Here is a 17,659-nt window from a genome sequence, read left to right as displayed (position 1 = left end):
AGAATATCAGATGTCAGACTTCCAAAGCTTCTATTTTAAATTATCCTGATTTTGGCTACCCAATTTTGCAATCTTAACTCCCTTCTGGTGCTCACCACATCTCATTTTTCCTATCCTCCCTCCCAGTACCTCCCATATTTCTTTGGCTGTTGCCATTCACTTCAAACTGCAAAGGTAAAACAAAACACAAAACACAAAACAAAAACAAAAACACAAAAGCAAGAAAACTCCTTTTCTCACACACAGGTCAAAAGCAACACAGAACACCAGTCTGTCTTAATACCCTGACTTTGTTTTCCATCTCATTCTGTGCTTTGCACTTCACTGAAGATTATTCGTTACTATGAACCTTGCAATGGACATCTGCATTTTGTGTCTGTCTCCTTGGTTTCCTCCATTCTACTTAGACCAGCTACAAAACAATCACCTCCTAGAGCTCTTTTTTTTCTCCTACCTTCTTGCTCTCTTTAATACCATTTCCCGAATCTATAATAAGCAATCCCTTCTTAATTACTAGGTCATCATCTGTGACTTTATGAAATATCTGAACCCCATCCAGATAGTCCTTTCCCAGAAAGAATTAACCTTTCTCTTTCTTTTCGGAGCTCTTTGCATCTCTGGACTTGGATTGATTGATATGTGTATCCTCTGTTAAAGAGCTTTGTCTGAAGAGCACCAAATATATGGTACTTTCATAACAGGTAACTGAGTCACACATTGTGCTAAGTGCTTTAAAAGGAGATTTTGTTTACTCCTCACAATAATCCTATAAGGTAGGTACTATTATTTTCCTTAAAGAAAAATACAACATAGAATTTCAGCTAGAAAGTACAAGAGTCAGATTTCCACAGAGCTTTATCTGAGGCCAGATCCATGTGCTTGACCTCTTAAACACTCAACTGCTAGGCCCTTGGAGCACCAGAGTAAATACCATCGAAAAAGCTTCAACTCTGAGCTCCCAAGAGCCACTCGTGAGTAAAAGTACTAAAACAAATTTCACAATATATTTGCCTTGCCAGTTACTCCGTGTTTCAGTAATTTTTGCTGCACAAGTTAAGTGTGCCTAAGGAGAAAGTCTCTGCGTCTAAATAGTTTTTGATGGCATAGAGAAAATGCTACTAGTATACTTCACCAAGCTCTACTTTTGATCATGAGTTAGCATGAATGTTGCTTGCTATAGAAAATGGGATGAAGATGAGAAGACAGGAAGGCACATGGGAAAGTGAGGTGACTTGGAAATGAGAATGCCATTTGGAATTTTGCACAGAGGTTGTACCGCAGATGCAAATGCCTTTTAGTTGATCATTAGCCCGTTCTCTGCAGGGATACCTACTGCTGTAAATGTTTTTCTACCCTTAATTCTTTTCTTTCTCTTATTGCTAGGATTCTAAATAATCGATTAACCACTTTAACTCTCAAAATACCCTTGAAGCAATGCGTACCAGAAATTAGGAGTTCCTTTTAGTTGTCATGGAGATATTTCTAGGGACAGAACTAAATTGGGCATGTAGGTGTAATTCTTATGATAAAATAACCTGGCAATCGTAGTAGAATTAGCACAAAATAGAAGACCAACAATTATCTTTTGAGTTTCTACTGTTCAACAACTAATCTTTAGTATTCAGGTCACAAAATATTTTTTCTTTATAATGGCCTTGAAAATACAGGACTAACACATTTGGGGCAGGGCAGAATCTGAATTTACTGGATGGCTGTGGTTTTGATCTCACAGAGCCTCTTGTAGGTAGCACATGGGGAAGAAATACATGTACAAATAAAACTGTTGTGGCTGGGCCCCCAAATTTAGTAATTTGTGTGAGATATCCACAAATATGTAAAGGCCCTATCTCCTTACCTCCCATATACAGTTTTATCTTTAATTAAAACATTTTATTAATAGAATTAAGTTTTAAGACTGATGAATACAATGTAACATAAGATGTTTGTATGAGGTTTCTGTGTACTTCCCCCATTGTTTTTAAAGTGGACAACTGAACAGTTTTAAATTTTTTAATTTTTTGAGACAGGGTTGTAGAATGCTTTCATTATCTCAAAAAGAAGCCCCACATCCCTTAGCCGTCATTCCCAGTCTCCCCATATCCTCTTACCCTTGACTACCACTAATCTACTTCCTATCTCTATAGATTTTCCTATTCTAGATATTTCATACAAATGGAATCCTATAACATGTGGTCTTTTTGTGCCTGGCATCTTTCACTTAACACAAAGTTTTCTTTTTCTTTCTTTCTTTTTTTTTTTTTTAATTTTTTTTTTTTTTTTTTTTTTTGAGACGGAGTTTCATTCTGTTGTGCAGGCTGGAGTGCAGTGGTGCGATCTCAGTTCACTACAACCTCCGCCTCCTGGGTTTAAGCAATTCTCCTGCCTCAACCTCCCGAGTAGCTAGGATTACAAGCGTGGGCCACCATGCCCAGCTAATTTTTGTATTTTTAGTAGAGAAGGGGTATCCCCATGTTGCCCAGGCTAGTCTTGAACTCCTGACCTCAAGTGATCTGCTCACTTTAGCTTTCCAAAGTGCTGGGATTACAGGTGTGAGCCACCATGCCTGGCCTTAATATAATGTTTTCAAGGTTCTTCATGCTCCTTTTTATCACCAAAATAATATTTCATTATACGGATATGCCACCTTTTATTTATGTATTCATCACTTGATGGACTTTTGGGTTTTCCACTTTTTGGCCATTGCGAGTAATGCTGCTATGAATATTGGTAACTTTTTGTGTGAACATATATTTTCACATCTCTTGGGTACCCAGAAGTAGAATTGCTGGGTCTTATGGCAACTCTATTTGACCCTTTAAGGCAGTGTCAAGCCATTTTCTATAGTGGCTGCTCCATTCTACATCTCCACCAGCAGTGTATGAAGGCTCCAATTTCTTGACATCCTCGCTTACACTTGTTATTTTTTATTTTCTTGATTCTAGCCATTCTACTGGGTGTGAAGTGGTACTTCATTGTGGTTTTGGTTTATAGTTCTCTGCCAAATGTTTTCTTAAATTAAGTAAGAGGGTTCACAGCCTTCCTCCCATTCCTCCTGCCCGAGAAAATACTTGGGTATCCCCTGCTTGATACACCAGTCAGTGTTCTGAAGAACAGTCCCTCATGGTCAGACTGGTCTTCTGTGAAGCAGGGTCCTGGAGGGGCTGGAGGCAGGGGAAGGATGGAAGGAACAAAAGTGGCTTCTCCTTAGGAAAAGCAGTCAGAGCAGGAGACGAGGCACTCCCTAGGCACCTGTGCTTGGCAGAGGCAGTGAAAGGTTGGTGGCATATCCTATGGGTGGGTGCAGAGCAGAGGTGTTGGAGGCGGCGCATGGTGGGGCTGGAACAGCGTGTGTGAGAGTGGACCTCTTGAAGGAAAGGGAGAGACCCCTGGAAGTTGAGGGTAGAACAAGACATAGGGTTTAATCAGAGTTGCTTTGGACTAAGAACATTTCATATCTTTTAATATTCTTGGAGAGATCTGAGTAACCACTGGAATGCTTGTTGGCATTGTACTACTTTCACTGAGGCACCGACATCCAACTCTACTGGTATGGCTTCCACACGTGACACTCTCAGTGGCCTTCAATGCATCTGAACTGGATGGAAAGCATGTTAGAAAACATGCAACACAGCCTTTCTTCGCATAGTTATCCTGGGATAAAATAATAGTAGGGCCAGGTGTGGTGGCTCACACTGGTAATCCCAGCACTTTGGGAGGCTGAGGCAGCAGGATCGCTTGAGCCCAGGAGTTCAAGACCAGCCTGAGCAACATAGGGAAACCCCATCCCTATAACAAATCAACAAACTCCCCCCCAAAACACAGTAAATCTGATTGGAAATGATTCAGTCTTACAGAAATATAGATTAAAATGTGGCCAAGAAGCCTACACACAATCTTTTGAAGATTGAAGTTTCCTTTTACACGAACAAAAAATATGCATTTCTATTTTAAGGCCAATAAAACTGAACAGGAGCTTTGATATCATCTAGATTGATTCTAATGTAGAACTTAAGAACAATATAGGATTTCTGTTGAGGAATAAGGAAAGCTTCATTCTTAATGAAAGATGTTGCAAATTATTTGGTTTTCTTTTTTTTTTTTTTTAAGTGACAGGGTCTTGCTCTGTCATTCAGGCTGGAATGTAGTGATATGATCAGAGCTTACTGTAATCTCGAATTCCTGGGCTCAGGCGATCCTCCTGCCTCAGCTTCTCAAATGGCTAGGACTACAGGCATGCACCACCACACACGCCTAACTTTTTTATGTCTTGTAGAGATGGGGTCTCACTATGTTGCCCAGGCTGGTCTGGAACTCATGGCCTCAAGCAATCCTCTGGCCTCTGCCTCCCGAAGTGTTGGGATTACAGGCATGAGCCACCATGACTGGCCAATTATTGGAAATTGAAACTCAACGAAAAAATGGAGTGAAGATGACACTAATCATAAATGGATCAGGTTATAGCAGGATGTGACCTATGAATTCAGAGAGTACATCTATTTACCCTGGAGTTCCCAATACAGAATACAGACTCTGATCCTCAAGGCATATCTGTTGCCTTAATATACAAAAAGACTGAAATAAGAAGCTTATTTAAGCCTTAATGAAGCCACGAGGTTTTTAAATATTTCAGAATCTAGATTAACCTAAAAGAGTTTAATCTGCATTTTCAAGGTATTTCTGATGCCTCTTTCTGCTTTCCTGTTTCAGGTTTCCTATTTTCTTCAGTATGTGAGAGAAACTGGTGTTTATTTAAAAAGAACTCAGAATATGAAGAGTAGAGTTATCTGTTTCAATTATGGTAAATATCTAGTTTTCTGAAAAAGAAAAAAATAAAAAATAAGAAGTAGAAATTGCTGATTGGTACTGATAGCTCAGAAAGTGGTAAGACAAAGTGCCAGGTAGCAAACAGTGAATTAAATGAAGTTTACTCTGTTCTTTCCTTTGTTCTTTTTGGTAAATGGGTACAAGTCCTTCTATACCAACTTGACATTTTAAATGCCAGATACATCCAAAAGGCAAAACAATTTTCTCTCTGTTACAATACTGATGTGTGTGCTTCAACTTTCTGAGATGAGTCAAAATGAGTCAATACCAGATTGAAGCATTTGTAAAAAAATATTTTGAATATCTAAAAACCGAGTAAGTTAGGAAATTTGTTTAAATTTTAAAATAACCAATTCTTTCAAATCAGTATTTCAAATATGTTGATTGTAGAATTTGCCAATTTATACACAAGGTATACCTGTTTCTGAAATTAAAAGGTAATAAAAGTTCAAGAAACTACTGATACATCATATATATTTCATGTCTTAAAATGTCTCTCTGCTCTTTCCAAAAGCACCAATGCAAGAAATCTCAGTTACTCCTTGCTACCAAAAGCCAAAACAGAAGCTTAGCCTTGTCCTCTGATTTCAAATATTTACGATATTTTAACTTTCTATGCATGTAACAATGTACAAGGTATGTCTTTCAAGGCATGTGTCAATTCATTTTGGGAGACTAAACATAAACTGGACTTGATTTTTAGTTATGGACATAACTGAAATTATTATTTCTAAAAAGTTCTTTCTTACACAAAAGAAGTTTCAGAACTCTTGAGTGTATTTTCCTCTAAAGAAATATACCAAATCTTCTGGGCACAGTGACTCATAGCTTTAATCCCAGCACTTTGAGAGGCCAAGGTGGGCAGATCACTTGAGGCCAGGATTTCTAGACCACCCTGGCCAACATGGTGAAAAATCCGTCTCTACTGAAAGTACAAAAATTAGCTGGGCATGGTGGTGCATGCCTGTAATCCTAGCTACTCAGGAGGCCAAGGCACAAGAATTGCTTGAATCCTGGAGGTGGAGGTTGCAGTGAGCCAACATTGCACCACTGTACTCCAACCTGGGCAACAGAGCGAGACTCTGTGAAAAATAATAATAATAATAATAATAAAGCCAAAGCTAACATTCTTTAGGGTTAAAACTAAGTTAATGATGTACACATAAAAAAAGGCAGAGGCAGATAATATTTTTATCTGATCATTTTATAAAAGAGATGGGTAAGTTGGAAATCCCTAAAGAGAATCATTGTTCAAGTTGAAGCTTCCTTCAGTTGTGTCTCTGCCAGATGTTCACAACATTGACAAATTTGGGATCTGCGTCTACATACTCTAAAATGGCAGTAATTCCAAACGTGATGCATACTACAGGCTTCTCAAAGAAAGCACTGACATGCCATGATGGGGGCACGGGAACTGAAGGAATCTGAAGACAGGAGGTCAATAGATAAATGAATTCTTCTTATTGGAAGTGAGTAATTATTTTTAGGTTCACTGATTACTAACACAGTCCTTTAAATAGTGGTCATAAGTAATGATCTTGAACATGGGACATCTTTTTAGGTGATCTCTATCTCCTTGGATTTCTTACTTAAGATCCAACTGGTCCAGTTAAGAGGCAGAAGAGAACAGGAGTGATGAGTGGGCAGTAACAGCATTTAGTAACTGGGAGAGGGGAAAGGGGCATGTGGGAAGAGCTAGGATGGAACCACGGAGCTCAGTAGCAGCGGTGAGAGTGCCCAGGCGGTGGCCACTGGGAGCAAGCACAGTGTAGTGCACACAGTAGTTGCCCAGTGAATATTTGTGGAGCTGAACTTGAAACAAGTCTTGAAAGGGCCCCCCACCTCCCCCTTGCATCCCTGATCCACTCACTCTCCCTGGCCTGAGAGTCATGCACAAATATTTTAATAGCAATGCTTTGCATTTAGAGATTAAAGGCCTTATACAAGTGATGTTAAAAAAAAAATCAAGGAAGCATTGTTTTGGACGTAGATTAGACGAGGCGCTCAGAAGGGAGACGTGGACAATCCCTGTGATTAGTCCTGTGATCTTCATGAGAATCCCTCTTCTCTCTCCCACGTAGCTGCGTACACTGTGTTAATGTTCCCAAGTCTGGCTCTGTTCTACATCTCCTTCCCCAGTTTGTAAGAAGGCACGTTCTCATTGTTCACTTACACTATCTCAAACATTGCTTACCCTACTATTTTACTTCAAAGCATCCCAAGAGAGTGATCATGCAAATAAAAATTGTTTTTAAATCTTCATCTACATTGACATGGCTCTACAGATATTGAGACTTAAATATATGGACGCATCAGTATTTTCAGATATAGCTGCACCTGTACAAGATAAGTTACATATCATTAAACGTTAGGAACATGTCAAAAATGTCTTCTTTGCCATACACAAAATATTGTTAGCTAAACAATATAATTCTTTCTAATCAAATAACCACTGTGAAATACCTGATTCACTTTGCACCCAACAGCTGGGGCTGTAGCTTGTGTTCCCAGCCAGAGCTGAACATAAGCACAATAGGAAAGACAGAAACAGCTGCAAACTCTTGGGAGAAAAAAATTTGCAAAGCAACTTTGCCATTAGGCTTCAGGGTAGGAAGGAAGTAAAATCATTTTTCTGTTCCTTTTTGTGCAGGGCAGCTGTCTTTGGGAAAAAAAAAATGTCCATTCTATTTTGTAACAGAAACTTCATCGTATTTACTAAAACACGAGCTGTGGAAACTTAGACCTAGCCATAGATTTAGCACTGTGGCGCAGTCAAAACATTTACAGAACTTTGTAGGAAGTCACTGCTCTGACAGATTAAAGTGGGAGGTCGCCATATCCGTGCTCCACTCCTGACTCCTCCCCCACTATTATTTACTGTAAATATCTGGACTTCAGTGATGTTGATTGTTTGATCCTTCAAATGCTTTAGGTTTCTTTATAAAATATAATGGAATGAAATTCTGTTAGGCAAGCATCAGAGAAACAGATCCTCTGTGGTTTCGAATAGCCCTTTGTTCATATGTACTATTATTATCAGGTAAATATGCTTATCTCTCCTACTAAAATTTAATTTCTTAAAGGTAGGTTCTGTGTCACTGTTTCCTTTGCTTCATTCATTTGTCTAGTAAAGCAAAGTTAGGTAGTTCTTGATACTTATTTGATAAATTAAAAGCCACTTTTAAAAAATCAGTGATACCAGTACTTTTTATAAAATAAGCATTTATTTTTACCTTTCGTTTTGGGTGCATAGTTAATGGGCAAAATATAGTTTATTTTATACAAAGGCTGGCAGACAAGAATAAAACATTTGCTACAGCGTTTCTATAATGAGACTGACGCGTGACACATCCTTTGGGCGATGGACTCTGTCACGCAGCAGAATTCACTCAGTTAATAAAGCAACATATTTAAATAAGGAATTTTATCACAACTTTAGAATGTGGAAATAGGCCAGGGAACTTTTGATGTTAAAAAAACATCAGAGCTAAAGTAATCATAAAAAGCTTATTCATACAAAACCGGATTGGCGAGGTAATGGACGATTTTGGAAAAAAAAAAAAAAAGCAGGAATAAAGATAAAAGGGGGCAAATCAACAAAATGAACACATTAGGAAATCAATAGATGCCAGCTTCTCCAGTCTGTCTTTGCAGTTTTGCAATTTTATAGAATGCCATTGATGTAAATTAAAAACATGTATAAACACAGAACAATACTACACATTTTACACATAATAGATGTGACCATATTTCAAATACATGAGAGCCCATGTCTCTGTGGGAGGGGCGGGGCATCCCTCCCTCAGGTTTGAGAAGTTAAAGATAGAATTAAATGGTCAAGATAGATGAGTTGGGTAAATAAGCACAGTGGAATGGACAGAAGAAAGAGGGGGAGAAAAGGTGTAGTTCACTGTGAAGCAACAGAAGGGAGATTACTATTTGAATAATTAGATAACAGGACCTGTCTGATTAGTTTTGGGCTAGGAAGGTTCTATTTATGTGGTTTTTGACCTTGAAAAAATTCCACCATGCCATTAGTACAAGAAAAACATAGCTTACATGTGTTAAAATATGACAATGATCAATATCCAGGCTGCTATAAAGAGAGTGGTAATTAAAAAAATGTTTTGTAGAAGAATACACACATAGGATGTATAGATAGGCAAGTTATAGGAAAAGCTTATCATTCTCTGTTGATTTACTGTTATTGTCTGATGGGGGTATTAATTACATCAGACAATTATGAAATGAGCATCTCCCTTTAAAAGATATTTCTAGTATTCATAGAAGTTCAAGATTTCCATAGATGCTATTGTCATTCTTCCCTCATCAAGAATCTACTAACAACTCATGTTGAAAGCACCAATAACTGCAAAACAGTAAAAACTAATCCAACAAGAGAGTATTTTAGTTTCTGCAAAGTGCTATGGTTCTTGTATCTAGGAAACACAGTAAGTTGAAATGGAAACTTTTGTTGTATGGAAATACTGTTGCTATCCATTAAAACCATTTCTTAATAAAATCTGGATTTTTTTTGTAGTTGAACTTATTTGCGTCCAACCCTATCATTTTAAGAATCAGGAGATCTTGAGTTACAATGGAATTTTGATGATAATGTTGTCCCTTCCTAACTCCTGCCAATATTTCTCAATGATGTGAATGTTTCTTCTCATGGAGATGCGTGGTTCACACAATAGCTCTCCTTTGATCTGTAGCTTCCCTTGAAATAAAAAAAAAAATTGCCCAGAAGTGCTTTAATTGTTTCATTTTATTTTCCAATCATGTGACAGAAATTATGAATGGGGGGAAAAAAAAAAAAACCCACAGCATTCCGGATGAGAAAATTAAAGCAACTAGATTCAAACTGAAAGCTTCAAATTAACAAAAAGAGATAACACATTTAACAGAAAGTGGACCAGGCTTCACTGTTTGGCTTTCAGTCTGTGTTCCAGTTTCTACTATGATTTGGACTTTACAGTATTTGCAAATACCTTACTACAAAAACAAAAGCAAATTATTTGCATAATACCAGATAGAACAGGCACAGCTACTCTCAGAAAGCACTTACCTGCATGAAGCGACCCTCTGATGTCCCAAGATTAGCGATGGTGAGGTCTCCTTTCACGAAGGTGGATATAGATGTTAAGAGGACTTCGCTGAATTGACCCATGAATAAGTCAACACGTTGCAAAGCTGTGGTAAACTCTGCTCGATATTCATCACGGCGCGCTTCACAGCCTGATGAATTTCTCAGAAGTGTCTGGAATAAAATATGGTCATAGAGTTAATGTGAGTCCGGACGTGAACAAGCTGGAAAGAAACCTTTCAGAGTGTCTTTTCAGAGCTTGGAGGAGAATGGCAAGGATAATCATGCAAATAGACCAACAGCCACAGATAGGCATAAATATTTCTAGTGACCCAATGGCTCCAATTTCACAAGACATTATTTATAGACTCTAAAACCTTACTATCACAATTCACACCATGATTCAAGATGTGCATGCCTAAAGATGGAACTTAGCTACTGCTATTATAAGAGAAACAAAACTTTTAAATGTCTGAGCCCTTGACACAAAGGTAATGCTTCTAGCAGGCAAGTCTGATGAGATGAATTTCAACTGGAATATAAAGCAGAGAGAACTAAAAAAATAGTACTTACCTTACAGAGCTTGTGTAACTATTAAACAAGCTAGTTTACATAAATCTCTCACAACAGTTCCCAGCATGAGTGTTATATTTCTTTGATAATTTGTCTAGCAGATTTTCTGGAAGACCTCCCATGCAATAAAAACAAAACAAACAAAGAGCCCAGCACTTGTAGATAACATCACTTCAGTATCTCCATTCACATGTCTCGGAGACCTCAGATTCAACAACACGCCCATCGCCCATTATAGAAACCACAATCTTCCCCTTGCCTGATCTTAGGATACTACACACCTCAGTGAATGGCTCTACCATTCCTCCAGGTGCACAAGTCAGAAATCTAAGTGTCATCCCCAATTCCTCCCTCTCCCTCTGTCCCCATATATAGTCCATCACCAATTCCCAACAATTTCATTTTTAAATGCCTGCTAGACCCATCCAGTCACCTCCATTGTGCCCCTCCTCCCAATTTTCATCCTAGCCACTCCACTCCTTCCTGGACTACTACAGTGGCTTCCTAACTAGACAAACCACATCCACTGTTACCCTTGCCAGGATGATCTGTTCTTCACACTGCAGCAGGATTTTCTTTTTCAAACACAAATCTGACCATCTCCCTCTCTATTTAAAACATTCATGCTTCCCTATTGCTCTTAGGACAAAGAACAACATTTTTAACATGGCCTGTATGGCTCCCTTCCCATCATCCGGCCCCTGCCCAACTTCTCCAGATCTGTGTTCTTAGTGCTCCAGTGAGCAGGCCTTCTTTCAGCTCTCCAAATATGTCACGTGTTCTTCCATTAAGGGCCTCTGCAGATGCTATTTCCCTGCTTGAAATGCTCCTTCCACTTCCATTCACCTTATTAACTCCTGCATCTCCTTCAGATCTTAGCTTATCACCATTTCTTCAGGAGGCCTGCCCTGACCCCACTATCTAGGTCAAATGCTTCTAGTATAGCGTCTCATAATACCGTCTACCTGGGCACCATAGCATAGCTGTAACATAGTTACAAGCTGCAACTTAACATTTGCTTGTGTGATTTACAAGATAATGTGAAACCTCTCCCAAGCAGCTCTCTGCGAGCAGGGACCCTACTCGTTCACCATGGTATTGCTAGTAGTTGATTAAATATCATGCATAGTAGATGTTTAGTAAATACTAACTGAATGAATGAACAAGTTAATTAATTATAAGTAGATGGGGGATGAGTATAGAGATATAAAACTATATTATTAAAGCTTTTTTTTTTTTTCCAGAAATTAGGGAAGTTAAAAGAGTTTATAAGGGACAAATGGGAGTATTTGGCTCTTGACTGTCCTGAGGAGATAGCTGGGAATTGGCAAATCTGGGGTAGATGATGGGAACAGGAGAAGGTATTAAGGAAAATGATGTATACCTTGGAAGAAAAGGAGAGTAAATTTCATTACATCTTTGTATGTAACTATACGTCCAGGAAAAGCATTAGGAAGTAAGAAATTCTCTATTATTGTTCTATATAATAATAATCACAAAATGATCAAAGTATATTTCAAATCATTTTACTGTTTAAGAACAAACAAACAAAAGTTTCTGTATAGTGACCTTATTCCTTAAGGTCAAATGTCTGCCACATGCAATGCAGAGTTTTTACATCTACTGACTTTTTATGATTAAAAACCACCTAAAATGCTCTATTTTATATATCAACAACTGTTTCTTCACTGTCAGTGGCAATAAATTAGCAAATAGAATCTTAGAGATGCTAAACCCACTGACTCTTGTAATTAATAAAAATGTTTTAGGCCTAGACATTTGCTTTGATATATTAGTAAGTGCTATTTCCCTGTTTAATTGGAAGCATTTCTTCACTAAAGTACTATGGATTACTCTGAGGAGTAGCAGATAACTGAGATGTACCAGCAATTTGATAGCAACCGATTAATTGATAATTAAGTTTCTATTGGTGATCAGTCATCCATTTTGCAGAGATAGCCGGAGCTCAGGGAATCTCCTTAAAGGAGCAAAGACCAATTTTAAATCTAAGGCCATTTGAACTATTCCATTATAGAGGTGGTAGTTCTTCAAGGTCAGATTTTTGTGGTTGTCTTGTGTCTTCTTTTGTTAGTGTTTCTTCATCTCTAAGTCTAGGTGACATCCTGGGAACTTCAAAGCCTCAAACTTGATCTGGTGTGTGGCACTGCCAGAGATATAATGGATCCACTGGGATATAAAAACAATTTGGTGGGTGTGAATGAGAGTCTTTGACCATAAACTAGCCACCTTCTATCAACAAGAGCACAGGAATTGTCTTATCATCTTTTAGTCCGAAGGCCCTGTATTATGCCTAGCACACAGTAGGCATTTAATGACAGCTGCTGAAAAATTAGTGCATCTGCAAAGTCACCAGAGACAAAGCCCATTTGCCTATTCAGTTTGCTTTGTGGTTGGTCTTGCTGAATGGGGCCAGCAGAAGAATGAAGAGGAGATGACCACTAAGGGTCTCCTCAGAGAATCTGCAAGCTTGCAGGAACTCACTGATCTTTTGTAAATGGAGGGAGAGCCATACAACCAGAACTTTAGCCTCTGTGCACCTGTTTGCACACATGTAAGACACAAATGTAGAACTCTGTATTAGAGTTAATGCAATATTTATATTGCACACTTCAAGTCTTCTCCTTCAGGACAGGAATTAGTGAGCTCTCTAAATAGTATCTCCTCAACAACTAATAGGATTAAATTATGTCTCTATTGCCCTACCCACCAAATAAAATTTGTAAATATAGAGACATTGCACAATGTTGGAATAGGATCTGCAGAACTTCTTGATCTTGTCTTATTTAGCGCTAAAAAATAAACACGATAGGTTCAAGAGGCATTCAAATTTCATAAGCCAGGGGACTCCAACCTTTTTCTTTTTCATTTTCTCCATAGCTGAGATCTGCAGAAGAGGTGTTGAGGCACTAGCTTCTAGGAAAAAGTAACACTCCAGCATTCCCTGCAGGAGAGGTGCTCCTTGTCTCTTCCTGTGGAGAATCCTAATAAACTCAATGATTGGTATCAAGGCATCAGGGACAGGCTTACAGAGCTGCACTCCGCCTTTGAGCTCTAACAGTAGGACTTCAGCTAACAGGGAAGGCTTGGATTAAGCTTTCGGTATCTCAGATGTAAAGCCTTGTGCAAATATGAGTAAATCTCAGTCTGATTCACTATGTCCCTCAAAGATAATCAGCAAATATGTTTGCTGCTCATTTGTGTGGAAAAGATGGGGTTGCTTCCTCTCAGCACTGTACACACAGTGCCTGGATGTGGCATTTAGGGTGGGACTGGGGCCTAGCTGGAAGAACAACTACACATTTGCTGCCAGGGGTCTCCTTGCTACCTGTGCTTCCCTCAAAGCCAGGCGTTCTCATGTCTTAGGGTAAAACGGAGCATCGCTGGCAGAAAGCAGTTCTTTGGGACAATAGCTGCTTTGGGGAACTGCAGAAGAGTCTAAAAAGCAGGTTTCACACCAGCACCAGGAGGGAACCAGCCTGACTCTCTCCCGTGGTAACAAAGGGAGGAAAAAGGAAGGAAGGAAGGAAGGGAGGGAGGAAATCAAACTTTTTCCTGCACCCAGAATGTGCCAGGCACTGAGGTGGGCATTTTAATGTACAATAAGACCCACAGCAGCCCTGTGAGGCTTTATCACACTTAGTTTCAAGGAGGAGGAGACTCAGAGAGCCGAGGGCTCAGTCACAGTGCCTAGTTCCCATTGGAGCAGGCATCAGAAAACAGCTCTCTCTGATGTTCAAACTCCTGAATTTCTTTTGCTTCTGCCTACTATTCTGGGGAATGTTCTGAGGATTGCACAATTACAAAAATGGAAAGGGCTTTCGAGATCATCTCATTTAAGTCCCTGATTTTCAGGCTGAAATTAATCTTTATTTTCTGGATAACAGCAGAGATAACCACTAGCATTCTGTACTAATCAGCTTGGCTCTCAAACCTAGCTCTCCTTGTTACCTATTTTGGTTATGAACATACCGTGCTTGCATTTAGGTAACTCTGAAATTTCAGTCATCACCACCTCCTCTTTCTCTGGCATTTTCTGGATCTAACCAGTCACTAAGTCCTGCTCAGCTCCATCCACAGTGCTGCTTCTGGGCAGCCCTTCCAGCCACACCTGCACTCTTGGCCCAGCCTAGGTGCTTCCTCACTGGCCTTCTGGTCTCCTATCTCTTCTGCCTCGAAGCAGTCTCAGGCTGTCATTCCCTTCTTCAAAGCTTCAGTTGCTTCCCAAAAGCCTGCAGGAAAAGTCCGAGCTCCTTAGTATAGCTTTCAAATCTGCCTTGATGTATCTTTTTAGCCTTTTCTCCATTAAGGTATAAGGCAAGGCGACCATCTAGGACTTCCAATGAATGTCAGAGTGGCTATCCCGAGTCAAGACCCTCCCATTTACTGGGTCCTTGCACTGCTTTGGCAGCGGTGCTCCACTTTCCACAGTCACCGACACCCATTCCTTGCTCAGGTGAACCTGAGGTAAACCAGCTCTTTTCTAAAATCTCTCTTTACGAGTTCATTTGAATGCGAGAGGTACATGTGCTTTATTGGCTGGGAAAGGGAAATAGTGACAAAGAATAAGGTGGACACTATAAAGCTGCAGGAAGATACTATAAAGCTTGAGATCTCTGAGACAAGAAGGAAACCCCATGCATCCAATAAAGAATATTCTCTGGGCACACACATGTGTAGCGCAACTACAGGCAAAGGAAAGACAAACACACGACTTACAACTGTTATTTACCCACTTTTCCAGGAGGGGGAGGAATATTGCTAGGATGGCATATTCAAGGGACTTCACAGGTAATATTTCCTTTTTGAGCCTGGTGGTAGAGATATGAGTATTTGTATTATATTATATTCACAGACAACACATATGTATATGCTTGTGTATGTATATATAGTGTGTGTGCATATATATGCGTATATGTAGTTATGTGTTGCATAATGACATTTCAATCAATGATAGACTGAATATATTATGGTGGTCCCGTAAGACTCTATTTTTTTGTTTAAGTTTTTTTTGAGAGACAGGGTCTCCCTCTGTCGCCCACGCTGGAGCACAGTGATGTGATCATAGTTCACTGTGACCTCAAACTCCAGGGCTCAAGTAATTCTCCCACCTTAGCCTCCCAAAGTGCTGGGATTACAGGCATGAGCTACCACACCCTGCTAATAATATCATATTTGTAATGTGCCTTTTCTAGTCTATAAATATGTATACTAGTACATCTATAGATATATTTATACATTTATATCTATAAATATATACTAGTATATTTAAAGATATATTTGTATATTTATAAAGACATACGTATATCTTTAGATATATTTAGATACACAAATACTTAGCGTTGTGTTACAATTGCCTCCAGTATTCAGCAGAGTAACATGCTGCACAGGTTTGTGACCTAGGAGCAAAAGGCCACACCATACAGTCTAGGTGTGTAGTAGGCTATATCACCTAGGGTTGTATAAGCACACTCTATGATGTTCGTTGTATAAGCACACTCTATGACGTTCGCACAATGACAAAATTGCCTATTCACGCATTTCTCAGAATGTAAGCAATGCATGACTGTACATATATATAAAAATTATATCATAAGAAAAATCAATTTTAAAACAATGAATAAATGGAAAATGAGGATGTGGAGAGACCCTATTAAGAATTTTCCCCACCCCAACTTCTTGATGTCCTAAGCAGTTTTGAAACATTCTCATGGCTTTGCTGAGCTCACAATTATAATGTTACATAACATTTGCAGAGTAGATTATGGTTTTCAAAGTACATTATCTCATTTGCTCCTCTGAACAAGTCTGTGACTTGGGTTTGTTATGATCATCATAATTTTACAGATGAAGAAACTAAGATTCAGAGAGTTGAGTCAATAAATATCAGAGTTTGAATCCTAGCTGTTGATTTTGAATCCTATATTCCTTACACTACATCATACTTCCTATGTATAGGCTCCTATGGTATTTCTGAGTCGGGATGCCAAAGAGCCTGGTCTAAAAGAAGAATGAGCATGTCCATGGGCCAGGGCTGGTTCTAACCCACAGAGGCATTGATGAGTAGCATGACCGTAGCATTTGTTCCTAGTGTTTACAGTGTGTTAGACACAGTTCTAAGCATTTTACAAATATTAATTCATGGAATCTCAGAACAAGAAGCCTAGAAGCAAACGGAGGCACTGAGTGTTCACATTCCCTTCAATGCAGGGCTAGGACTAAGCCTAGGCTATCTGGCTCCAGGGTCTTCACCTCCAATCTAGCATATTTTCTGCCTGTAAAGGGAGGGGTTGAGCTCTTCCAGCTCTATGGGGTGGCTTCCAAAAGCTTCGCTTGCTGATTTTTTTTTTTTTGACTCCAAGGAGTGAAAAAAATCTGTTATCAGTCTGCTGTCAGAACACATCATTGCTTGGGATGTTTAGGTGACCAAATGAGTAAACAATCACGGTCCTCCAATCACTACAGGTTGCCCAAAAATTTAGATACATTCTGGATTATATAGGAAATTTTTAAAAAGCATTGAGCATTTTAAGGCTTATTCACTTCTAAAATAATTATACGTCTCTGAGAAACAACAGTAAACAACGTGTTTTATTTTTATTTATTTTTTAAAAAATTTTTATTTATTTACTTATTTTGAGATGGAGTCTTGCTCTGTTGCCCAGGCTGGAGTGCAGTGGCGCGATCTCAGCTCACTGCAACCTCTGCCTCCCGGGTTCAAGCAATTCTCTGCCTCAGCCTCCTGAGTAGCTGAGATTACAGGTGCCCACCACCACACCCAGATAACTTTTTTGTATTTTTAGTAGAGACAGGGTTTCACCATCTTGGCCAGGTTGGTCTTGAACTCCCGACCTTGTGATCCACCTGTCCCGGCCTCCCAAAGTGCTGCGATTATAGGCGTGAGCCACCACGCCTGGCCTCCTGTTTTATGTTTTTTTAAACTTGTTGCAAACTTGCTTCCTTAACCCAAAGTCTTATATACTGTCATATAGTTAAAGAATAGGAATTCCTCTACAATTTATAAGCCTTGATGTGACATGTCAATTAATCTAGTCTTTCTTTACCTTTCTATGAATATTTGCCGGATTTTTTTTTTACCTGACTCAGTCCTACAGCTTTTTTTTTTTTTTTTTTTTTTTTTTTTTTTTTGGGGGGTTC

At 39.1% G+C, this 17,659-nt stretch overlaps 1 protein-coding gene and 1 pseudogene across 2 annotated transcripts in view; one reads left to right on the top strand and one right to left on the bottom strand.

Annotated features, from left to right (window-relative positions):
• MET (MET proto-oncogene, receptor tyrosine kinase) overlaps nt 1-17,659 on the bottom strand; it is a 117,226-nt gene that overhangs the window by 53,147 nt on the left and 46,420 nt on the right. For both annotated transcript variants that reach the window (XM_025379286.1, XM_025379287.1), the window contains one exon: nt 9,893-10,084. In XM_025379286.1, the coding sequence (XP_025235071.1) occupies nt 9,893-10,084 (192 nt within the window). The remainder of the gene's footprint in view (nt 1-9,892; nt 10,085-17,659) is intronic.
• LOC112621922 lies at nt 10,551-10,601 on the top strand (annotated as a pseudogene).

This window comes from Theropithecus gelada, chromosome 3, assembly GCF_003255815.1.
Source record: "Theropithecus gelada isolate Dixy chromosome 3, Tgel_1.0, whole genome shotgun sequence".
Lineage (NCBI taxonomy): Eukaryota > Metazoa > Chordata > Mammalia > Primates > Cercopithecidae > Theropithecus > Theropithecus gelada.
The sequence above is the reverse complement of the archived record's forward strand: the minus strand, read 5'-3'. Positions and strand labels throughout refer to the sequence as shown.